Consider the following 25,112-nt stretch of genomic DNA (forward strand, 5'->3'; position numbering starts at 1 on the left):
GATTTCAACGTGATTATTATCCAAAGTGATCTTGATTTGTTTTATATGTATCGGTTGATGGTTCTAGTGCAGTAGTGAAAGCGGTTACCAAATGCTTTATTTATGTGGTTATACTTCTCTGTACTTTAGAAAATGTAGTAAAAAGACATTTAAAAACAGAATTACTTTCTGTGATTTGGGATCTGTGTGTGTCATACTGTGAACTCCATGTTGTTTTGTGACCCAGTTTTGTTTCAGGGCTCTACTTTGCTCTGTAGCAGCCTTTGTGGATTAGAGCATCCATTTTGCAATAGGGACTTGACTCCTAGTAGAAAGCCTATGTCTGAGAAGTAGAGACAAAGCAATCAAGAGCCATCAATGTTGAATGACATTTTTCTATGGAAAAATGGGTCTTCTACTGGTAAGGCCATGGTCTTTGAAGGTCTCTCTACAGGAAGTTGATGTGGGGAGAGTAGGGGGTGGAACATGGAATTTCCTCAGTGGAAAGACACATGCACCAAGAGAGACAAAGGCTGTTATTAAAAGCTAGATGCTACTCTGAGCAAAGGGTTGGTCTCCTGCTGCATGCCAGAAGAAAAGGGCGGGAGGAAAGAAAGCAGGAAGGGCTCCCTAGCCTATGCACACTGACTTCAGACTCAAAGAAGTGGGGAGATCAGACTTAGAGGGACCACATTCAGAACTGTTTGTTATTTTCCAAAGATCTGAAACTCTTGTGCTGTTTAAGAGAAAAATGCCTGTGGTTAACAAATCCCTTTGCTAAGTTTGTCTTCCTTCCACATTGTCCCTGAAGGAGTTAATCAAGAAACCAGAGCTCCCACAGCCAAGTGGACTCTGGGGGAATGTCACTAAGCACTGGGGAGGTTAGGCGGGGGACACTGGTTCTAGGGTCTAAGGCAGCTGGACTCCAGAGTCTCATTGCCCAAGAAGAGTGTCAGACACGGGGTCTGCACTGGGTAGTGTGCCTGAGAGACCCAGAGTTAGGAACAGTGACCATTACCCATGACCTGGGGTTTAGAAGTACATGGGATTCTGTGGTTGGAGCCACATGCGCCAGACTAGTGTCTGTTCACAGAAGGGGTAGGTTGTGATGCAGTGGTATGAAAAACAAGCAAATCCTGAAATTCCACTTTTCCCACCAATGTCACAACCTGGGCCAACTCCCATCTCTGCACAAATACCAGTCTGTTGTGAGTGGATCCAACCACAGGATCCTATGTGCTTCCAAGTGCTTCTGGCATGCTGTCCTTCTGACTTGACTACCGTTATGGAGATAGGAGAGATGTACTCCAGAGTCAGTTCTTTTCCAATCCTGCCTGTTTCCTTTCCAGCTGGGCGGAGGAGGCCGAGTTGACCCCACCCAGCCTGGGCTGTGAGGAAAACTGGTCTCTGCACACAGAGCTGGCCAAGCTCCCCAACTAGACCCTCGATAAGAAGAGAGCAGGAGACACGAACCCTTCCTTTTGTCTCTCACTTTTCTTGGCCTAGCTCTCTCCCTGAAACCTGTGGGGGCCCTAGGGGTTCCAAACATCTCAGAAAGGGAATGGAGCTAAGAGGACAATCTCTCCCAGAATCAAACACAGCCCTGGGACACAACTGGGAATTTGATGGACGCATTATTGAGCTGCACTGTTAGTCTACAAACTTGAAATCAAGTTTGGAATTTCCTTCCAAAAAGCCCTGCAACAGGGCGTGTCTAGCTAGGGTGACCAGACGTCCCGATTTTATCGGGACTGTCCCGATATTTGCTTCTTTGTCCCGTGTCCCTACCAATGTTTGTGATGGGCCGGGGGGCGGGAGGCTCCGCGGGGAGGGCAGCACGCGCGGCCGGGGGCCTGCTAATGCCCCTGGCCCCTTTTAAACTCCCTTTTTTTTTTGCTCCCCCCCCCCCTTTTTTTTTTGCTCCCCCCCCACCCCCCGTCCTGATATTTTATACTGCTGATCTGGTCACCCTATCTCTAGCTGAGCCATCGGCCACAGGGGAGTGGAGGGAGGAAACTGGATGCAACTTCAGAGGGCAGGACATTCCCCTGTCACCAGTGACTGACAGGTCTGGTTCTGCCCCCAAGCTGCAAGCAGGCTGAAGTACCCATTGTAAAGGGCCTATAGACCTTAGCACTAACGAGAACATGCTAAATGTTTGCAGTTCTCATTTCAAAGTAAGACAGACAGTAACCCACTGGAATGGGTTACCTAGGAAGGTGGTGGAATCTCCATCTTTACAGGTTTTTAAGGCCTGGCTTGACAAAGATGATTTAGTTGGGGTTGGTCCTGCTGTGAGCAGGGGGTTGGACTAGATGACATCCTGAGGTCTCTTCCAACCCTAATATTCTATGATTCTAAGTAACCTGAATCCTTACCCAGGACATTTTACTAAGTAAACAACAACTACCACAACCATTTTATTAATATCTGTACAGATGGGGAAACTGAGGCATTGAACTTCAATGATGTGTTCACAAAACAGAATGGGAGTCCATCTCAGATTTGAGATTAGAATTTAGGAGTCCCTGGAGCGAGTCTTGTGCCCTGACATTTCTCATTTAGAAATTGCTGGATGAGAAAATCAGTTTCATTAGTTAATTTATAACACGATCAGCCTCCCTTTGAGTTTCAAATCTGTTCTGAAACTATGTCATCTATAGTACACCTCTACCCCGATATAACACGAATTCGGATATAACGCGGTAAAGCAGTGCTCCGGGGGGGCGGGGCTGCGCACTCCGGCAGATCAAAGCAAGTTTGATATAACGCGGTCTCACCTATAACACGGTAAGATTTTTTGGCTCCTGAGGAGAGCGTTATATCGGGGTAGAGGTGTACCTGATAGTCTATAGTATGAACAAGTAAGCAGTGTAGCTTTTATTTTCTGAAGCTGACATGGTTGTATTAAATCCACCAACTGACGTGCTGTGATCACCATTAAAAGAGTCATGAGGCCAGTGCTTCAGCTAGTGTGAATCAGCACAGTGACTATAGTTTTTCCTTAGACTTACAGTAAGAAAGAATAATGATCAACTGTTAGGAAATGCTGACTTTTTAATGGTGATCAGTTTGTCCATCACTGCAGACTTTTTTCAAATGTGCCCAATGCTGTGGTATTCAGCCCCTCTAGCTCTGAAAAACAGAGTGGGAATCACTTGCCTTCCAACCCTATTTACCTTTTAGCCGTCCCTCCATACCCCCCTCCTCAAAAAGATATTACATGAACTTGACAATTCCCTCCACAATCAAAAGTTCCCCATGGTTTCTAAGCAAGTTTAGCAGAAACATGAAAAAAGTATTTTATACTCTGCACAACTCAAAATGAAATGTCAACAACATCATGAGCAGCTACAAAAAACAGCTGGCTTTGAGAAGCACACTTGGAAATATTTTAAATGTGATCCAATAGGACAACACACCATTTTCAAAGTAGAACCTGTGAAAGTCCATCCCTTCCACCAGATTCCCCAAAGCTTCAGGTTCAAAAGATGTAAGGCCTGGATCACAGATCTTTCTGTGGAAGAGAAAATTGAACAGCGATGACAAACGTATAGTCAGTTTCAGATACAGCACAGGACTGCTTTCTTCTTGATATCTTTGAAACCAAAGGAATCCTCAAACTGGAATGTTCCATCCCTAATACATACAATTCACAGCATGAGGGAATTCAGACTAAGTCAGCGTTTCTCAAATGTGGCCACTGTGGCCTCAAGCGGCCACCAGGGGCTTTTCTTGCGGCCACAGCCTCCTGGGCTGTGATGGAGGGGGAGTGAGGGGGTGGGAAAAGTAGCTCTCTCTCCTCCTCCCTGTTGCTCCTGGATGCACCCCTTTGCTGCTGGTGCTGTGGCCACCAGCAGGGATTGGGCCCTGCCCCCCTCTGGAGTCACCTGGGGCACAACACTGTAGGAACAGGCAGCCATCGAGTTCCCCACTTTCCCTGGGGCGGTAGGGCTCAGGCTTTGGGCTTCAGCACTGGGGTGGCGGGGCGGCAGGCTCTGGACACTGGGCTTCGGGCTCCAGCCCCGGGCTCTGGCTGCGTGGCAGCTAGGGTGACCAGATAGCAAATGTGAAAAATCGGGACGGGGTGGGGGGTGATAGGTGCCCATATAAGAAAAAGTCCCAAATATCAGGACTGTCCCTATAAAATCGGGACATCTGGTCACCCTAGTGGCAGCAGGCCTCAGGCTCCGGTGGCAGGCTTCGGGCTCCGTCCCTGGATCCCATCCTCCGGTGGCAGGCTTTGGGCTCTGACAGCAGGGCTTCAGGCTCCAGCCCCCCGCTGCCTGCCCCAGCTCTCCACCCCCAGCTCCGTTGACCCCCACTGCCTCCCCCCGACCCTCCCTCCAGGGCTTAATTTGTCCCCAAGGCTTGCCAGGGCTGAGTAAGTCTGTTGTGAAAAGTGATACTTGTATGTTTGTAAATATCTCTTTTCACAACAGACTTACTAGCTAGCAGTAAATAAATTACAATGATTTGAACATGTATATGTGCATATTTATTTGGTTTTCCTAAAGCTAATTAAGTATTTTCGGAAAAATTTGTCCTGAGAACCCCTGCTCTAAGTGATGATTATGATGGCGTTGAGGGAAAATTGGAGGATCTTTATACCAGAGGCAACTATGGAGCAGAAAGCTTAACAGTAAAGGAGAGTCTACATATGAGCAGGGCCGGCTCCAGCTTTTCTGCCGCCCCAAGTGAGCAAAAAAAAAAAAAAAGACCAGCGGCGGCACTTCAGCGGCAGCTCAATCGCGCTGCTTCTTCCGCAGCAATTCGGCGGCGGGTCCTCCCTCTCTTCCTCTTCGGCGGCAGCTCAAAGAGGAAAAGAGGGAATGAGGGACCCGCCGCCGAATTCCCACTGAAGACCCGGACGTGCCGCCCCGATACCGGACGGAGTGCCGCCCCTTTGAATTGGCCGCCCCAAACACCAGTTTCCTACGCTGGTGCCTGGAGCCGGCCCTGCATATGAGGATGTCTGAGGAAAGACTTCAGAAGTCAGAGGGGCAGGAATGGTAAAATGAGTGCTATACATAGTCATGTGGAAAAGAAAGCTTTAAGAAACGCAGTCTATCAACTAGAATATTAGGGTCCAGACTAGAAAGAGAGGTTACTCACTGTATGCAGTAGCTGTGCACCTTTCATGGGAGATTTTCATTAGCAGTGTCTGTTGGCCCTCGCATGCACTGTTAATAACTTGTGCCCTGCACCGAGGTTATATCAGGCTGTGTGGGCAAACTGCCCTCAGTTCCTTCTCCACTGCTGAGTCTCAGAAGGAAACTCTGAAGCAGAGGGGAAGGACGACGCGTAGTGGAGCACCCCTAGGTAAGGCTGCGATTCTTTCACAGAGGTCACGAAAGTCATGGATTCCGTGACTTCTGAAGTGGCTGGTGCAGCTGACTTCAAGCCGCCTGATCAACGGGCCCAAAAGCCAAATGCTCAGGCACCCCACGGCTAGCCACACTGGCCACTGCTGGAGCGACCCAGGGCCAGCCGCACCGGCCACTGCTCGGGAGGCCCCCGGCAGCTGGCTCCGGGGACCGCTCGAGCTGCGGTCCTGGGGAATACCCCAGGGCCAGCCGCACTGGCTGCTGCTCAGGCTGTCCCAGGCAGCGGGCTACAGTGGCACTGTCACACTCCAATGGCCCCCTTCCTCAGAGAGTCCCCGGGGAAGGCAGATCAGCACTGTATGTGGCTAACGCTGTTGCAAGCGGGGGGGCTGTGTGCGGCCCCAGACCTCCGGAGAGGGAGCGGGGGCGGGGAGGGGGGGCCTGGCCCCAGGCCTCGGAGGGGGGGGGGGGGGCTGGCCCCGGGCCTCCGGGGGGGATGGGGGCTGGCCACTTCCTGTGGGAAGTGGAGTGACTCGGCCCCAGCCTGCTCTGCTCCCCTGGCTCCCAGACTTGGGGGGAGGGGAGAACCGCCCCCCAGCACTCGCCGGCGGTGCGGCTTGGAGCCAGGGGAGCGGAGCAGGCTTGGGCCGGTTTGCTCTACTTACCGGTGAGTGCAAGCCCGACTGCTTGTGGAGTCCTCAGAGGAGTGGTGGCAGGACTGCGGCAGGGAAGGGGCGGGGGCGGGGCAGGGGCCCCGGGGAAGAGCCAGAGCAGGGGCTGTGCCCCAAATTTCCTGGTTCCCTACGCAGCTGCATACTTTGCGTATGGGTAAGGACGGCTCTGGGGTAGACTTAGGCTGGTGGTGTTTGCCCCAATCATTCACCACATCAACCACTAGAGAGTCAGGTGGAACGTGAGAAAATAGGAACTCAGTCATTAGTGTGAACATAATACTTTTTAGTGACTCTTTTTCACATGGGTGTTACTGTAGCAGAGGTTTGTCAACTGATTTTTGCAGGTCCCAGCAGAGCCTCGTTGATAGGAAGGGCAACTCTGGATGGTGTTGCAGAGTGAAGAATATACAACAGCTCTGACCTCCTGAAGAGGTATATGTAAGGGAGTCTGCCACATATTTAATGAGGTCTTGAGGCTGCCGTAGCCATAGATGGAGAAGGAGTGATTACTGCCTCATCTGGTGAAAAAGAAGAGATGGTAGTTGTAGGGGGTTGCTTCTTTGTCCACTTAAGTCTCTTGAGCCTTGAACATTTTCTGCTGCTGCTGGGGAGGAGAATCTTGAGTCTCCCTATCATCCTGATGGAATAGGGTCAGGGCCCTGGAGAAAGGAAAGTTATCTGTTCCGAAACTGGCGTTCTTCGAGATGTGTTGCTCCTGTCTATTCCACAGTAGGTGTGCGTGCTCGCCACGTGCACCGGTGCCGAAAGTTTTTCCCTTAGCAGCATCCGTAGTGGGGGAGCACCGCTGCGACCCCTGGAGTGGCGCTGACATATCGCGCCATAAAGGGGGCTGCGTGCTCCCCCCACCCTCAGTTCCTTCTTGCCAGACAACTCCGACAGAGGGGAAGGAGGGTGGGATGTGGAATAGACAGGAGCAACACATCTCGAAGAACGCCAGTTACGGAACAGGTAACTGTCCTTTCTTCTTTGAGTGATTGCTCCTGTGTATTCCACAGTAGGTGACTCCAAGCTATACCTGACGGAGGTGGGTAGAAGTTCTAAATGATAAAGGTTAAGGGTTACCCGGGCGGAGCACCGCCCTACCTAACCCGGCGTTGTCCCTTGTTTGGGAGACGATTGCATAGTGTGATGGAAAAGTATGGACAGAGGACCATGTAGCAGTCCTGCAGATGTCCTGAATAGGGACATGAGCCACATAGGCCGCTGACGAGGCCTGGGCTCTTGTCAAATGCGCCTTAACAATAGGAGGCGGGGGAACCCCTGCCAGGTCGTAGCAGGTGCGAATGCACGAGGTGATCCAGTGGCAGATCCGCTGGGTGGAAACGAATTGCCCCCTCATGCGCTCGGCCGTAGCAACGAAAAGCTGAGGGGATTTCCGGAATGGCCTTGTTCGATCTAAGTAAAAGGCCAGCACCCTACGCACATCTAGCATGTGTAGGCATCGTTCCTCATTGGAGGAATGGGGCTTAGGACACAGGACTGGCAGGAAAATGTCCTGGTCCATATGAAACGCCGAGACCACCTTCGGCAGGAAGGCCAGGTGCGGGCGAAGCTGCACCTTCCCCTTATGGAAGACAGTGTACGGGGGATACGAGGTCAGTGTCCTAAGCTCCGAAACCCTGCGGGCTGAGGTGATAGGCACCAAAAACGCCACTTTCTCAGATAAGTGGGACCAGGAGCAAGTGGCCAAGGGCTCAAAGGGAGGTCCCGTAAGGTGTGACAGCACCAGGTTCAGGTCCCAAGGACGAACCGGGGGTCTAGCATAAGGGAATGCTCTGTCCAACCCCTTTAAAAACCTGGAAGTCATGTGGTGGGAGAACACTGACTGTCCCGCCACCGGAGGGTGGAAGGCCGAAATGGCCGCCAGGTGCACCCTGATCGAGGAGGGAGCCAGCCCTTGGGTCCTAAGGGACAGGAGGTAGTCCAGGACCCAGCTGGAGCGGAGCGGACGCAGGGGAGGAACCTCTCTCCCTTACCCATGAGGAGAACTGATACCACTTAGCCAGGTAGGCCCTCCGTGTGAACGGCTTCCTGCTTTCAAGCAGGACCCGTCTAACAGCCTCGCTACACCTCCCCTCCTCCACATCTAGCCACGCTGTCAGGTGGAGCAGGGCCAGGTTGGGATGGAGGAGACGACCTCCCTCCTGGGAGAGGAGGTCCGGGCGCAGCGGCAGCCTGCAAGGGGGGGCCGCCAAGAGTTGCAGTAAGGTCCCGTACCAATGTTGACGGGCCCAATCCGGGACTATCAGGATAATTCTCGCCCCGTCTGACTTCATCTTCTGTAGGACCCTGCCTATGAGGGGGAAGGGCGTGAAGGCGTACATCGGGGCCCCGACCAATTGAGCAGGAACGAGTCCGTCATGGCCCCATCGCCTTCTATCACCCTGGAGCAGAACCTGGGACACAGGCGGTTCTGGGTGGTGGCGAATAGGTCCACCTGGGGAGTGCCCCACTGAAGGAAAATCCATTCTGCCACCTCCCTGTGCAGGGACCACTCGTGCTGATGTGAGAACACCCTGCTCAGGCGATCTGCGAGCGTGTTGCTCCCGCTGGGTAGGTGGAACGCTCGGAGGAGGATGTTGTGGGCTATACAGAACTCCCACAGGAGCTGGGCTTCCTGGCATAAGGCCTTGGAGCGTGTGCCCCCTTGCCTGTTGATGTAATACATTGCGGTGGTATTGTCCGTGAGGACTCTGACCACTTCCCCTTGTAAGTGCTGGCGGAAAGCCACGCACGCCAGGCGCACTGCCCTGAGTTCCCTGACATTATGTGCAGGGACAGTTCCTCGGGTGACCACATACCCTGGGTCCTGCAGTCCCCCATGTGGGCTCCCCACCCCAGGGCCGAGGCATCCGACACTAGATCTAGTGAGGGAGAGGGCTCTCGGAAGGGGATACCCCTTGTTTGCTCGGGAGGGCCCACCATTGGAGGTCTGCAACCACCGTTGGCGGCACCGTGACAACCTTGTCCAGGCCGTCCCTGGCCTGGGAGTAGCGGGACGCCAACCAGAGTTGGAGGGGCCTCATCCGGAGCCTGGCATGTCGCACCACTGAGGTGCATGCTGCCATGTGGCCGAGGATTTGAAGGCACATCCGAGCCGTGGTTACTGGGAAGGCCGTGACCGAGGCAATGAGGCCTTTGAGCGCCTCGAACCTGTCCCTTGGAAGGGAGGCCGTGGCCGCCTGGGAATCCAGCAGTGCTCCTAAGAATTCTATGCGCTGAACCGGAACTAACGTGGATTTCTCCTCGTTTACCACTAGGCCTAGATTTGAGCAGGTGCGTAGCAGGAGGGTTATTTGTTGCTGCACCTGGGACCAGGACTTGCTCTTGAGCAGCCAATCGTCCAGGTAGGGAAAGATCTGCAGCCCTCTCCTCCTGAGGTGGGCCGCTACCACTGCCATACACTTCGTGAAGACCCTGGGGGCCGTCGAGAGGCCAAAGGGGAGGACCGTAAACTGGTAGTGGTCCTGGCCCATCAGGAAACGGAGGAAGCGCCTATGACCCTCGAAAATATGGATGTGGAAGTACGCATCCTGGAGGTCCAGCGCTGCAAACCAATCCCCCAGGTCTAGGGAGGGAATACTAGAGGCTGGGGACACCATGCGGAATTTGTAACGAACCAAGAACTGGTTGAGCTTCCGCAGATCGAGGATGGGCCGAAGCCCACCCTTCGCCTTCGGGATGAGGAAATACCTGGAATAAAACCCCTTGCCCCAGAACTCCCAAGGTACCCTCTCCACGGCTCCCAGGGAGAGGAGGCGCTGTACCTTCTGATCTAGGAGGAGTGCATGTTCCGGGTTCTCCGCCGACCCCCTGGCTGGAGGGCAACTGGGAGGGGGCGAAACAAACTGCAACCTGTACCCCAGGGATATAGTGTTGAGGACCCAGCGGTCCGTGGTAATATGGAACCATTGCAGACTGAAGGCAGGTAAACGATTGGCAAACCTGAACTTTATTAACTGGGGGGGGGGTTAAACTGGCAACAGGCCCGGTAACCCCCCGCAAGCAGTCAAAAACCCTGCTTCCCTGGCCTCCTGGCCTTAGAGGACCCCGGATGAGGGGCCGAACGGGATTGGCCTTGTGACCGGCGCCTCTGCTCCAGCTGCTTCTTAGGCGGGGGCTCATATCTGCCCCGCGCCTGTGGAGCGGAGGTGTGAGGCCTGGGCTTGTCCTTGGCCGGAGGGATGTATAGGCCCAGTATCTGCAGGGTGGTACAGGAGTCTTTCATCCTATGCAGAGGCGTGTCTGTTTGATCTGCAAACAGGGCCCGACCATCGAATGGCAGGTCCTGCATGATCGACTGTGACTCAGCCGATAGTCCAGAGAGCGAAAGCCAGGACGCCCTTCTCATGGAGATCACTGCGGCCATTGAACGAGTGGCCGTGTCCGCCGCATCGGAGGCCACTTGGAGCGCTGCTTTAGCCGCCGCTGCACCTTCCTCGACTAGAGCCCGGAACTCCTTCCTGTCCTGCTCGTGAAGAGAAGGCTCAAATTTGGGCAGGGATCCCCAAAGGTTAAAGGCTCAAGAGTGCCTGGTGGTTGGCCACTCTGAGCTGAAAGCTCGCAGACGAATAAACCTTTCTTCCAAAGGAATCCAGCCTGCGAGCGTCTTTGTCCTTGGGGGTGGGAGCGGGTTGTCCGTGTCTCTCCTGGTGGTTCACGGACTCCACCACTAGAGAGTTCGGAGCTGGGTGGGAGTAGAGGTACTCGTGCCCCTTTGTGGGCACAAAGTACTTCTGTTCGGCCTTTTTGGAGATAAGACCCAGGGATGCCGGGGTTTGCCAGAAGCCAGTAATTACATTAGCCACCTCCTGATGAAGCGGGAGGGCCACGCGTCCCAGCGTCGAGGAGGTAAGGACATTGAACAACGTGTCTGATGGTTCCTCCATCTCCTCGGCCTGGAGCTGGAGGTTCGATGCCACCCTCCTGAGTAGCTCCTGGTGGGCCTTGAAATCCTCCTGAGAGACTGGAGGAAGTGGAGCCACGGAGTCATCCAGTGCCGAGGAGGTCGGTGCCGTGATGTCGTCTGCACCCGGCTGTACCGGTAGCTCGACATCCTGACCCAGGGCCCGAGTCGGTGCCGGAGGGTCGGTGCCCACTGCCTCATCACGGTGCCGAGGCGGCGACGTCGGCTGGGCCTGGGATGCTCCTGCCACGGAGCGGGGTCCCGGCGGTGCCGGTGCCTGGGGCCACGGTGCCCACTGGCACCACTGTCCCAGCCAGGGAACAGCCTGGCCCTGGGATGCAAGGGGGCCCGGAAGGACCGGCTGGTCCTGCGGCACCGAGCGGCTGGACGAGGGGCGGCTGCGTGCCGAGGCGGAGGTCCGGGATGAGCGAACGGTGCCGTACAAACGGCTGGATAGGTCCCGAACATGACGTCTCCGGCCCCTGGAGGAGGACAGATAGGAGTCGGGAGTGCTATCTCCATAATCCCTCCGGCACCCAAGACGACAACGCCTCGGTGCCTGGGACTCCCGTGACGAGCTCCGGGCATAGCGCCTTCCACGGCGGGTGCCGGAGCGTGAACGGCAGTGCCGATGATGACGAGACCTGTCCCTGTGGGCAAGGCTCGAAGAAGAGCGGCGCTGCCTCTTAGTGCCTCCCTACGGTCTCTCGGAGTGGAGGTGGAAAGCTCGCTCGCAGACGACCCTGCTCGCGGCGTGGAGGCGCGCCGTGGACTGCGGCTCGGCCCTTCAAGTCGGGACGGTGCCTCGACCTCTGAGACGTCCGGAGAAGGTTGATAGGCACTGAGCGGTGGCTTCCCATGGGATCGGGGGCCCAACTGAAGCGGCGCTCCCGGTACCGGAAGCGTCATGTCGTCGCACACGGCCTGAGCTGCCTCCGGCGTCGAAGGCACTCTCATCTCTGGGGAGGCGCGCGTGGACGGCACCGGACTACTCCGCTCCACCCGAGTCAGAGGTCTCGGTCCCGACGGGGATCGTGGGCTGCCCAGCGGGGTCTAGCCTCACCCCGTTCTCTCTCCCGGCGCTGCTGAGTCTTCCCTTGCTTCTTAGAAGGGGAGCGGTGCCGGCTCGTCGACGGGGCCTCACTGCACACCGACGACGCGGTACTGGGCGCGGAATCAGGACGGCGCGCCGGGGGTGCTTCGCTGCGCGCCGAGGACACTGTGCCCGGCGCGGGGTCAGCTCGACGCGCCGGTGCCGGGGCCAATGCCGACTCCATTAGGAGAGCTCGAAGTCGGATCTCACGCTCCTTCTTTGTTCGCGGCTTGAAGGAGCGGCAAATTTTACACTTCTTACTAATGTGAGCCTCGCCCAGACAGCGAAGACACTGAGTGTGTGGATAGCTTCTGGGCAAAGAATTGCGACAAGAGTCACATGACTTGAAGCCTGGGCCACGGGGCATGCCCTGAGCCAGGCACTAACAGAGAAAAGTTCAAGTAACTTCAGTGAAAGCTGGATACCACTAAGGCTAGAAATGCTGCAGCAAAGCTGGAGCACAAAGTTCCGACTACCTTCACTGGTGGCAAGAAGGAACTGAGGATGGGGAGAGCACGCAGCCCCCTTTATGGGGCGATATGTCGGCGCCACGCCAGGGGTCGCAGTGGTGCTCCCCCACTACGGATGTTGCTAAGGGAAAAGCTTCCGGTACCGGTGCACGTGGCGAGCACGCGCACCTACTATGGAATACACAGGAGCAATCACTCGAAGAAGAACTGTCAGTGATAAGCTGCTCAGGGATTCTAATATAGGCATTGAGAACCAGAAGAGGGAGGGGATGGCATCCAGGATTGCTCCCACCAGGAATGACGAGTTCTCCAGGCATCTTCCTTGTCTCTTAGAGAAAAATAGTTATATATGGGTATGTAGGGGAACCGTGAACAGAGATTGAGAATACTGAAAAGAGGTCTCCATCTTCTTACTTTATTGGGGAGCAGTGACTGAAAAGAAAGGGACGCTAAAGGGTCTGGAAACCAAGAGGTTCTTGACCTCAAGAAATGCCCAGTACCTGCCAGCAATGGAGACTCAGGTTAGCAGTCACCGATAAGTCCTTCGGGTACCTAAAGTCTTGCGGTACAGAGTGTGGTTACAGCACTGAGTGGAGTTATGGCACCATTGGAGTGGTATGCTTCTCCCTACAGAATGGTACCGATGGTTTTGAGCGCTTCACGGACATTGTTGATGTAGATGGAGGCTTAGTCTTACACGGTACCGAAGAGCTTGATAAGAGTACCAAGAGAGGGTTTAAGTCCGACAGTACCAATCTGTGTTTGCTCTGACCATCTCTGCTAGATGGCTCTGGAGACTCCTCAGAGCTATGTTTACTCTTAAAGCTGTGGAACTTTCCCGCTTCACTGGTACTGGAGAAGCCCTTTGCCTCAACGATACCAAGCTTTGAGGATCAAGTCTCTGAGGCCGTTTACCTGGTCAAAAAGTGAGGTCTCTTTGAGGTGGGTTCCTTAAGAGGAGAATTAGAACTCCTCTTAGGATATTCAGAGGAGGATTCAGGCTTTCTCTTTCTAGATGACTGTTGTGCTGAGGTTGAAGGGGCACAAGAGACCCCCAGGAACTGATGTACAGTGAGGTTCTCCTGACCTGGTTCCAAAGGAGAGTGAAGAGAGCAATCCATCATTAACAGTTGCAGCTTGATTTCCCAGTTCTTCCAAGCCTTGGATTTGAGGGCTAAACCAAGTTACACTTCTGTGGATTGTGCGACTCTTCCAGGGAGCGAGCAAACAGTTAGAGTGTCCATTGCTGAGTGATACAGCCTCTCTACATGTGAGGCAACGTTTAAACCCTGATGAACTTGGCATGCCCCTCACAAGGAGGATTTCCCCAGAGGAAATAAAATGATCTTTCAATAGTAGTAGTATTTAGTTACTGGCTAACAACCTAACTAACTAAACTAAGTAGAATAAAATTGGCTAACAGTTGAGGCACGCATAATGCAAAGATGCTAAACTCAGTCTCAAGCCGAGGCAGTTCACCCGTACTCGGTGCAGGGCATGAGGATATGAGCAGTGCATATGTGGGCTGAATGGACACGGCTAATGAAAATCTCTGATATATATGGAGATATACCTATCTCATAGAACTGGAAGGGACCCTAAAAGGTCATTGAGTCCAGCCCCCTGCCTTCACTAGCAGGACCAAGTACTGATTTTTGCCCCAGATCCCTAAGTGGCCCCCTCAAGGATTGAACTCACAACCTTGGGTTTAGCAGGCCAATGCTCAAACTACTGAGCTATCCCTCCCCCTGATCAAAAGTGCATAGGGTGCACATGCACCTGAAGTAGAGCACCCATGGGGACACTACTCAAAGAAGAGCCACCCATTCCTGCCATGCTTTTTTTTCCTTTCCAGATTTTCCTCTCTTATGGCAAGTAGAGCTGGGTTCATAAATCTGATTTATTCCCATGGATCTTGTTTCCCATGAATGATGGAAAACTTCTAATTGGAGACTTTTCCCACAAGAATACTATTTGCCATTGTAATGTCCACTGTTTTGACAATTAACACAAACAATAAAACAGCCTTTCCACTCTGAGATTTAAATGAGGCGGCATTCTATTTGTTTCATGATAACCCAGAACAAAGGTTCCTTATCCTCCATCCAGTTTGCCCTACTGCAGAGCATGCTTGACCTCAAAGGCATATGACCTCATACAAATCAGCCTGTAAAGCAGAAATATGATGTATGTGAAATTCAGTGATCCATCGATAAACATGGGTATTAACATTTCTGTCTGCCTTGCTTTTCTATGTTTCATTCCAACAGGGAACATAAATTATATACTGCATCATGCTGGAATGAAACACAACATATATAGGCATGAAGGATGAAATCTTGGTCCCAATGAAATCAGTGGGATTTTTGCCATTGACTTCTATAGGGTCAGCATTTCACCTAAAATTTTCTTTCAGTGTTTGACCAGAAGATACATTTTCAAAGCCATAAATGGAAGTTAGGCATCTAAATCCTACTGGAAGTCATAGGACTTAGATATCCAGCTGTTATTTGTGCCTTTGAAAATCTCCCCCATGATATGTTAAGTCTAAAACCAATGTTGCTACCAATGTTTAAATGGTAATTTAATTTTGGTTAGATGTTTCTAAGGCTTGAGTTTTGCCATGCTGCAAAACAGAAACGTTTTGAGCAAACTTCCATTTGACATTTTTGTACAACAGTTTTTGTAACAGTCAAAGAATATAAAGTGCTCATACCAGGCAAAGGTACATTACTGGTAATTTGTCACTGTCTCATAGGAGTATTAATTCCCTATTTCAACTATTCTAGAACTTTTAGCTCTTCATGAGCTGAAATAGTGTCTTTAGCTCTAGACCTTTAACTTTAAACAAAATATAATTTGTTTTTGTTCCAAATACATTTTAATGGGTTGGAGTAAAGAAACAACAGAACTGGCTATAAGGTTATTTTAAAAACGGAATACCTAAAATGAGTTCTTTAAGCAGAATTTTTTTGGGTCCTGAACAAAATTTCCGAAGTAGTGCATCCGATGAAGTGGGCTGTAGCCCATGAAAGCTTATGCTCAAATACATTTGTTAGTCTCTAAGGTGCCACAAGTACTCCTGTTCTTTTTGCAAAGTAAGACTGGTGCAGCACACAATGGGAAGCAGTCAGAGAGAGGCAGGAGAAGGCCAAAGTAAGTGCTCGGGGTCTTGCCTTTTTTATTTTATTTTATTTTTTAAGGGAGTGTGGAGAGAGAGGATCTTATGTTGTAACTTTTGGGGGGTTGCAGTGAATGGGGTGGTCTTGTGACACTGCAGGGGAAAGTATCTGTCCCCACCAATTCTGGAGACAAAATAGTTCCACTTACACAGTGACACACAGTTTTAAGTGAAATATTGTAGAATGGAAATGCTTGTAAACACAGAGACATAACTGGCCACGTGGACCCTACTACCACAAATAGAAGTTCCATAGTGCACTTCGATGTGCTGCTATGTGAAATGAGAAGGGTGGGGGTATGTCAAAGTGCATTACATAACTTTTAGTGCTTGGTAGCAGGGTCTACATGCATGGCAGGTGAGTGTGCAGCAAATTCACACCCAGGCTTGCTATGTACTAGCTCTCCATGTAAATGAGCCATAAGTCCTAAGTGGCATTAATGTATTACAGTGCAACAGATAGAATTCTGGTGATAGTGAACCTCTGCTTATACTGAAATGTTTCTGTTAAAATAGCTTTCCAGTGTATTCTGATCTTGATTCTTAGATTTTAAATCATGAACATTCTCTCCTCTCTGCCTGATGAAAGAGATCACTGCATATGTTATGTAGCGATAATGGGTCTGATTCACTATGGTGTTATTCCATGTTTATCCTAATATAACGCTACTGAAATCTGCTGTTATACCAGTGTGTGACTTGTGCAATACAGCAGTGAATCAGGTTCTGTGTTTCCTCAAGGCCTACAAGCATGAACATTTTTATACATTTATCTCATCTTGTCTCTTGTAAAATGAGTCAACTTACGTGTAAGCTTCAAAGTCCCCATTGTTGATAGCTTCAATCAGTTGCTCAGTAACCTTGATAATCTCCTGCTTACGAGCTAAAGAAAGGATAAACAGACACAAAAACAACAAAACATCAGATGGAAACAAAAGTGGAAAGTGACAGCATAAAAGACTGTCAGACTAAATAACAAAGACAAGGACATTTAGATATTTCCCTGATCAGTGTGACTGCCATTCATTCCATGATTCCACTTTCTTTTCTAGTACCATAGCCAGAAGTGTTAAATTACTCGCTTTACAATATATTGGCCTTAGTGTATTTCTGTATTCATAAGGAAATAAAGCACATGTCACAGATCAATGATACATTTTCTGCCTCAGTTCTGATCCACTTTCTCTCACTGAAGGACCTCCCTTTAAAAACACAACAACAAACTCTTGACATTTACAGAAGTGTAAAAGCAGCCAATTGTCATTTTATGAGCAATATTGTAATGATTCACCTGCATCTGGAATCTGGAGCTTGTAAGTGTGTAATCCTGACCTCAGAAATCTATGTTTACAATGAATTTTTCCCCACTTAGCATTTGTTTTGGCCAAACACAAAAAGGCAGGGTGCCAGCACTTCCTTAAATGGCGCACTGCCTTTAATTGCAGAGATTTAACCATGAGAAATTAAGAATGTAAGAACAGCCGTACCAGGTCAGACCAATTGTCCATTTAGCCCAGTATCCTGTCTCTGACAGTGGCCAGTGCCAGATGCTTCAGAAGGAATTAACAGAACAGGGCAATTTCAAATCATCCATCCCTTGTTGTTTAGTCCCAGCTTCTGGCAGTTGGAGGTTTACAGACACCCTGGCATGCATTCAATGAAGTGGGCTGTAGCCCATGAAAGCTTATGTTCAAATACATTTGTTAGTCTCTAAGGTGCCACAAGTACTCCTGTTCTTTTTGCGAATACAGACTAACACGGCTGCAACTCTGAGACACCCTACAGACACCCAGTCTGTGTCCTGACCATCTTGGTTAATAGCCATTGATGTAACCTATCCTCCATTAACTTACTTAATTCTTTTTTGAAACCAGTTTTACTTTTAGCCTTCACAACATATCATAGCAATGTGTTCCACAGGTTGACTGCACTGTGTGAAGAAGCACTTCCTTTTGTTTGTTTGAAACCTGCTGCCTATTAATTTCATCAGCTGACCCCTAGTTCTTGTATTATGTGAAGGGGTAAATAAACTTTCCTATTTACTTCCTCCATACCGTTCATGACTTTATAGACCTACATAATATCCTCCCCTTAGTCGTCTCTTTTTGAAGCTTGAACAGTCCTAGTCTTTTTAATCTCTCCTTGTAAGGAAGCTGTTCTATACTCAATCATTTTTGTTGCCATTTTCCAATTCTAATACATCTTTTTTTGAGAGGGGGCAACCAGAATTACACACAGTATTCAAGATGTGAGCATACCATGGATTTATATAGTGGCATTATATTTTCTGTTTTACTCTCTCTCTCTTTCCTAATGGTTCCCGTTAGCTTTTTGACTGCCACTGCACACTGAGTTGATATTTTCAGAGAACCGTTGGGACTCCAAGGTCTTTTTCTTGAGTGGTAACAGCTAATTTAGATCCCATTATTTTGTATGTATAGTTGGGATTATTTTTCAGCGTGCATTTCTTTGCATTTATCAATACTGACTTGTATCTGCCATTTTATTGCCATTTTTAACTCTTCACAGCCAGCTTTGACTTAACTATCTTGAGTAATTTTGTATTGTCTGCAACCACTCCTGAAATAAGCCCAAACCACTATTTAAGAGAAATTTAGGTCCTGATACTATATCCAGATCTTCCTCTGAAGAGTCGCATTGATTACAGTAGGATCTGTATGGATTCAACACAGATCTAATTACAGCAATGAGTCCTTCAGTTGTAAGCTCTGTGGCACAGTGACTATGCCTATTATTATGTTTGTAAGCATCTAGCACAGCAGAGTTACAACAGATCTTTTGGTGCTACCATAAACAAATATTAAAATAATAAAAACGCTTTATAAAAGACCAGTATTAAAAAAGGTGTGTGTGTTTGTTTGTGTGTGTGCGCGCACGTGTATTTTCTTTTAGCAATTATGGAAGTCCCAGTAAGACTAAATGGTCACTCAGCTAGCAGGGCTAGTGGGTAGCATGGTGGGATAGGGAAGATTTTTAAAAATAAAGAGAGGTTTCAGTTGCAGGTATTGTGGATGAATTTGTATGGGGCGAGGACAGTGGCTTTGCTGACCAGCACTGGCAGGGTGCTCCACGTATACAGAATGATGTAGAAGGAACTGTGGAGATAGTTGCGGGAGAAGCAGAAAAATGGGGCACCAAGGCTGGCATCATCAGCAGAGCAAAGAGGATGGTGGGGTGATGAGATAAAAGACAAGAGGAGTAGAATGAGGAAGGGTCTAGAAACTGAAGGACAAGAAGTTTAAACTTGATGTGATGAAGAAAGGGGAGTGAGGGATTCGCGGAAGGAGGATAACATGGTGAGATGAGAGGGGAAGGAAGATGATGCCTGTAATCAGAAATCTTGTATGCCATACCTAGTATAAAAGTAATTGAACTAGAGATTTAACAATACATTAAGAGATGTAGATAATTACAAATTATTAAATTAGGAAATAGAAAACAATACAGTTTTCTACTGTTGGATCGAATATAATTGTTGGATCACTGTAAATAAGGCCAAGATCTAAAGATATATGGTATTTTCCAGATGCAATTTACACTAAACCCCAAGGACAGATCATAATTTATACTCAGCTGGTTGGTGATAATTTTGTGTATGTTGATATTATTCTTTGTTTCACAATTAATTAATATCACATTTGATTTCCCAGTTTTACCATAAAATGCCCACAGTTGGATACAAGGTCATTTTTATTGCAAATTAAGTGGTGAACATCTGAATATACTCTGTATCATAATATACTACTAAGTGATCCCAAGGGGCTGCAGGAGATGGTTTTTCAAGTGGAGCACTGTCAATGGTATGTCTTAGCATAATTCACTTTGGCAATACTTAACTCATTCTCATCTGTCTGTGGTTTCAATAGCACAATCTAGAGCTGTGCAAAAGACAGCAGCTCAATTTCACAAAGGATTTTCAGATTTTGAAAACTGGCTTCATTCTTTAGAGACATGTGTCACAGGGTGGACCGGGCCCTTTAAAGGGGAACTGATATGTCCCACCTGTGCCTCATTAACAGCATCACAATGGTGCCTGATAGAGGATAGCTGGTTTCTATAAAGAGCCAGAGAAGGAACAGGAAATAGGAAGATGAAGCTGTGGCAGAGACTGCAGTTAGCAGGAGGGAAGATTTGGGCTTAGAAGCTAGAGGGCCTGAGGGGCAGGGGAAGAATGGGGTGGGATTGCCTGCTGAACTCTCTAAGCGGGAGAATAGACAGCACTGGGAGAGTGATGAACTCTCTCCTGGGGAAGAAAGGACTCCAGGTAGGAAGACCAGGGATTTCCTGCTGTGAAAAGCAGAGAAGGACTCTAGCTAGAAGGGATGGAGTGGCTCCTTGATAAAAAGTGGCTTGGACAGAGGAGGAACCTGAGGACTGGCAGAAGATGCCAGAGATGAACTTTTGAGACTTTGAAGACAGTTTGAATTGTTTGGTAATAAACTCAGCCCCCAAGGAGGGGTAATTAATGGTAACAAGAGGGCCTCTAGTGGAGTTAGTGATTTAAGAAGCCCTGAGCAAAAGGGAAAACTGAGGCAGATTGCCACAGATCCACCACTGACCATGAGAGGCGGCTCATCCTGTTACAGAATTAAACCAGAAAATGTGAAAAGTCTCTGTGAAGAAACCCAAAATGTTTTTTTTTTAAAAAGAGACTTTTCAAAATGAAAAACAATTTGTTCCAAAAATGTCAAAACATTTCCCCCTCCCCAACTTTCCAAAATGAAATTATGCTTAAACTGACATGATTTTGTGAAGCATTTTGATTTCAAAGGAACTAAACATTCTGATGGAATATAATTCAGTTGAAGTTTCTCTGTCCAGCTCTAGTATGAACATTTGGTAAAACTATGCATCAGCTGATCTGCCCTCTGAGCACAAAGCATGTCCAACCAGCAAGCTCCACAGGCTAGCAAACGAGATTACGGAAATATTGTTGGCTCAAACAGCACAACTGCTTTATGCATTCCAGTACTAGTATCAATCCTTCTAGTGCTCTTTGCGCTTGTGGAAAGACTTTTCAGCAAATAAAACTCACTGTATGAAATTCACAATTCTATACTATGTTGCTATACGATATATGTTGGTTACACACATATAATTGTACATGTACAAAAAAAAGTTAGATTTATTTCTATTCAGTGAGCTTATTGAAATGCAGCATCTATGGCTCTCAATCAAATGTTCCTAAGACAAAAGTGCAATACAGTTCAGAGTAGCAAAATTTGTTCCAGCAGTACTTCTTCCTGTATGAAGAAAATTCACATTCTCATGCCTTACTTATCTGAAAGCTGGAATGAACATTATGAAAAAACAACAGCTAAGAACAAATGTAAGCAAGACGAAGTGTTTAGTAATTAAAGTGAAACACAATAAAAAATCTCCACAGCTCATGGAATTCTACACAAACAGCAGACTGTTAATAGTATTTTTTGAAATATCACAAACCTTACCTTTTTTTTGTGTGTGTGTGGGGGGGGGGAAGGGAATAACAGATACAAGAACTGGTTCAGCGTATATACATATAAATGTTTAAAATTGTTTACAATATAACCAGAATCCAGGGTGGGCAGAGGCAGAGTTTGGGGAGCAGGGGAAAATAGGAGACTGGGAGGGATATAGACTGGGGCGAGGTATCGGAAACATGTCATGGAACTATGCTTCACTTCAGAGTTTGGGAAGGCAGGAGACTTGATAGACGTGGAGAAGGAGATGAAGTCGCATAGAAGACTGGATGAGCTATCAGTGAGAGTGCAGTGAACTAGGTGATGTGGATGTTGGTTGGAACATGGCTTTACCCTTGCAAACCTTATGAATCAACCCGATTTTAACTTTTGGCACTCATTAAAAGTCAGGGAAATTCCTAAATAAAATTTCATTAAAAAGTTAAGGTTGCACTTCAGTGGAGCCTACCTAACATGTGCTCTCCATGACCCTCCAATTTTTTTTGTTTACATTCAAATACACTTCATAAAACAAATAGTAAAAAGCCTGCAAATGAACAGGTAAGGCATTAAGACAGCTAACAAATCCCCCTCTGCCATATAATTCTTCATCACTCTATCATATACTCAGTTTATGCTCCCTACCCAACTTTAACCTAACTTCATTCTTTTGTTTTGTTTTCTAATGGAAATATATTGTTTGCTGCACACTGATGATTTTATATCTGTATATTTTTGGGGAAATGTGCAGAAAAGATTTCAAAAGGAGTATAATCCAAGGTATATTAAGTCATGTTAGTGTTTTATAAATTCTCTCCTAGTGCAATATGCTGAAGGAGTAGAAGAATGTTTTTATGCACAGAACTGGAATGGATGAGCTCTTTGGTGTTATGCAGTGTGTTGATCATAAGGTGCTGTGAGGTTATATAAAGTGTACTGACCTTGAAAGTGCTTAAATTACATTCACTGTATCGTGTAATGCCTAACATATGTAATGGGCTTTTATTTTTGTAAAGATCAATCTTATAATATATCAGTGGTATGGCTTAAAAAGTTGAGACCTACCATAGAGAAAGGGAAAGTTTGCCCAGGAGGTGAGGCTACTAAGGACTGCTAGTGAGGTCCAGTAACAAGGAGCCTGAGGCAGTGGCTAGCCTTTCTGTCTGTCCCCCCCACCTTGTGTGGGGACAGACTGACACTATAGGCCTGATATGGGTGAGGGGCCCTGAAGGGCTGTTCCCAGACAGTGATCTGTGGTGGAACCGGGAGCACTGCTAGGGACTAGAAGTAATTGGACTCAAGAAGGACCATGGGAGTAAGCTGCACTCTCACCAGGAACAGAGAGATTGCCCATGAGTGGGGGCTTCTGTAGCAGACTCAGGGTAAGAGCCTCAAAAAGACCAAGACTGAGCCCAGGCTGAGGGTCGGCCAACCACAGACCTGTGATCTGACTTCAATATATAATCTACACAGTATATAATACAAAGCATAGTGAGTTAAGTGGTATTGTGGTAACAGTATTTCACACAAATGTGACCTTTATTTTAGCACGTGGGCAGGTATATGATGATTACAAAGACATTTCTAACAAAAATATTTTGAAGTCAAGCTAAAATGGAAATCTAATACAAAGGAAGGAAGGGAATATGTTACAATTTTGGCTAAAATTATTATCGCATTTAGCATTATAATAGCATTAATCCATGCATCAATTCTTGTTGATTTATTAGACTAGCCACATTTTACAGGGATGTATTTTACATCTACTGCATGTTTGACGATCTACTGGTATACAAGCTATGCAAAGAGGGTCTTGGAGAGCACCATGCCGGCAACTTTCAGATTAATGGAATTTATGAACTAATGAAACAAGGTAATGCAGAAATAAATCAGGCCTACAGGGCCCCACCCAAGAACACACTATTTTTACATCAAACTAAGGAAATATGAATAAATATTAAGGTCACTCTATAGAAATAATCAATATTTTAGTATGCTAATCACAACAAAAAGAAATGGAGAGAAAAATATAAGAAGAGTTAAGCATAAAAAATACCTGTTGACATGTAAAAATGAAGACTGTTAGTTTACCCACAAAGGGCTACCTGTTCAAACCGATTAATGAGAAATGCATGCAGAACCCTTACTAACTGGGTGAGCACAACACTGCTGATGGAATGGTTTAAAATTGTAGACAATGTGCTTTGTGCTGCAATAATAATAATAAAAAAAAAAAAAAAAACCTCTTAAAACATGCTCCCTCACAGGTTAATAACACTTATTTTTTTATTAATACTCCAGATGACTGACTATATAAGTACTGTGCTGGAACTGTTATTACCCTGATTTTACATAACTGGGAGTCCTGTGGTTTTATTGTTCCTTGGCATACTCCTGTTAATGTAAAGTACCTCTGGGAACAGTTATTATTATGATGCCAAAAATAAAGGTCATCGTCATGTATTTTCTAGTCTTATAGAAAATAGCTACGTATCAGTTATGTGTCATGCATAGGCAGCTTGTTAATTCACATTAATACCTTAGAGAGTCATTTCAGATTATCAAATTAGCAAGCAAACAATCTCTGCCCTATGCACAAAACCGGGAGCAGTATATCACACTCACTTGCCTCCAATATTCTTTACAAAGATAAAACTTTGAAAACAATTTATCCCAGTGCTCTTTACAATAGACCTTGGGACATTCTGTACTATCCATTTTAAAGCAGAACACTCTTCATTTAACTCAGTGGGGAATAGATGGAATGATGTGGCCTAGGTTAATTTGTAATAAAAACTGGATCCCAACAACCAGCAATTTGAACAGTTAAAATGTACAGTTAATAGCACTTTTGTACAGTGCACTGCAGAGTGTGCTGGAACAAAATATTACAGATTTTGAAAACACAAAGAAAGTTGGAGGCCAGAGAGAGAAAACACTTTAGTATCATTCACTGAAAAAAATCAGTATGGATGAACACATCAGATGTCATTCAGTTGTGCAGCGTGCATTACTGCCATAGATCTAGAGACAGATGAATAGTCAAATGCTACAAAACATTTTCTGGGCTAACCGTTCAAATTTTAAGCTGCTCTGGCTGTTTTATACCGCTTTTATGGTTACTTTCTGCATATTAATTTACAAGAAAGAAAGAGGTGATAGGTGAACATCTACTCAGTGTCAATTACTGCTCAGCTGTATAAGAAACACATTTGCAAAATATTGTATTAAGGCCCATGCATACCCGCGTTTGTAATCAACATAGGGACCATCCCTCAAAAGAAGGCCCTGATTCAGCAAAGCACTTAAGTGCATGCTTGCAGGTAAGTAGGTGTGTAAGTGGTTTTCTGGATCAGAGCCTAAGGACCTCATCCAAAGCCCAACGACTTCCATTATCTTCAATGGTATTTGAATCAGGCTCTGAAAGAATCTTATTTTAAATTCCTCATGTATAGAACCTTTCCGGTGACAACTTAAATTGATCAATAATTTGTCCTTTACCACAAATTGTGAAAAATATTGTAGTTAAAACTGTAGAACTTATTTTTTAAAAGTTTTTAAAAGTTTATACTGTAAACTTAAACATTCTAAAATTTGTTTTGATTTACTGTATGCCCATTCTAAGCACTTAAATTGTCAGCTTAAGAATAATACTCCTTATCAGTGCCTGCTGTTCCTAATGATTCATTCTGATTCACCATCTTATGAGTTGATTGGCATCTGAGACTGCTGAGTCTTCTCAACCTTCCCCACCACCCTACAGTGAAAAAAAAAAAATCTACAAGTCTTATTGCTTGTCCAATGAAAACCCAATGCATCATTTCATAGTAGACATAGTAAATCTGAAAAAGTTATGCCAGCTAATCATTTTTCCATTAAATAATGACATACAAGATCCAATACAATGAATGCTTTTCCTCTGTTAACCTCTATCATTATCATTATAGAACCTCTATTATTATTATTATGTTAAACTATTTGTCATATTTAGCAAATAGA

The 25,112-nt window shown here is 47.2% G+C and overlaps 1 protein-coding gene across 1 annotated transcript in view; it reads right to left on the reverse strand.

Moving 5' to 3' along the window:
* Positions 1–3,401: 3,401 nt before the first annotated feature.
* The window catches only part of CAMK2D (calcium/calmodulin dependent protein kinase II delta), a gene marked incomplete at its 3' end in the record, with an annotated part of 242,535 nt that continues 220,824 nt past the window's right edge, over positions 3,402–25,112 (reverse strand). Inside the window, exons 17-18 of the mRNA XM_029910700.1 lie at positions 16,459–16,534; positions 3,402–3,496 (exon numbers count right to left, since the gene is read on the reverse strand). Of these exons, the coding sequence (XP_029766560.1) occupies positions 3,402–3,496; positions 16,459–16,534 (171 nt within the window). The remainder of the gene's footprint in view (positions 3,497–16,458; positions 16,535–25,112) is intronic.

This window comes from Terrapene carolina, unplaced genomic scaffold (genome assembly GCF_002925995.2).
Source record: "Terrapene carolina triunguis isolate 2854851 unplaced genomic scaffold, T_m_triunguis-2.0 Scaffold66, whole genome shotgun sequence".
Taxonomy (NCBI): domain Eukaryota; kingdom Metazoa; phylum Chordata; order Testudines; family Emydidae; genus Terrapene; species Terrapene triunguis.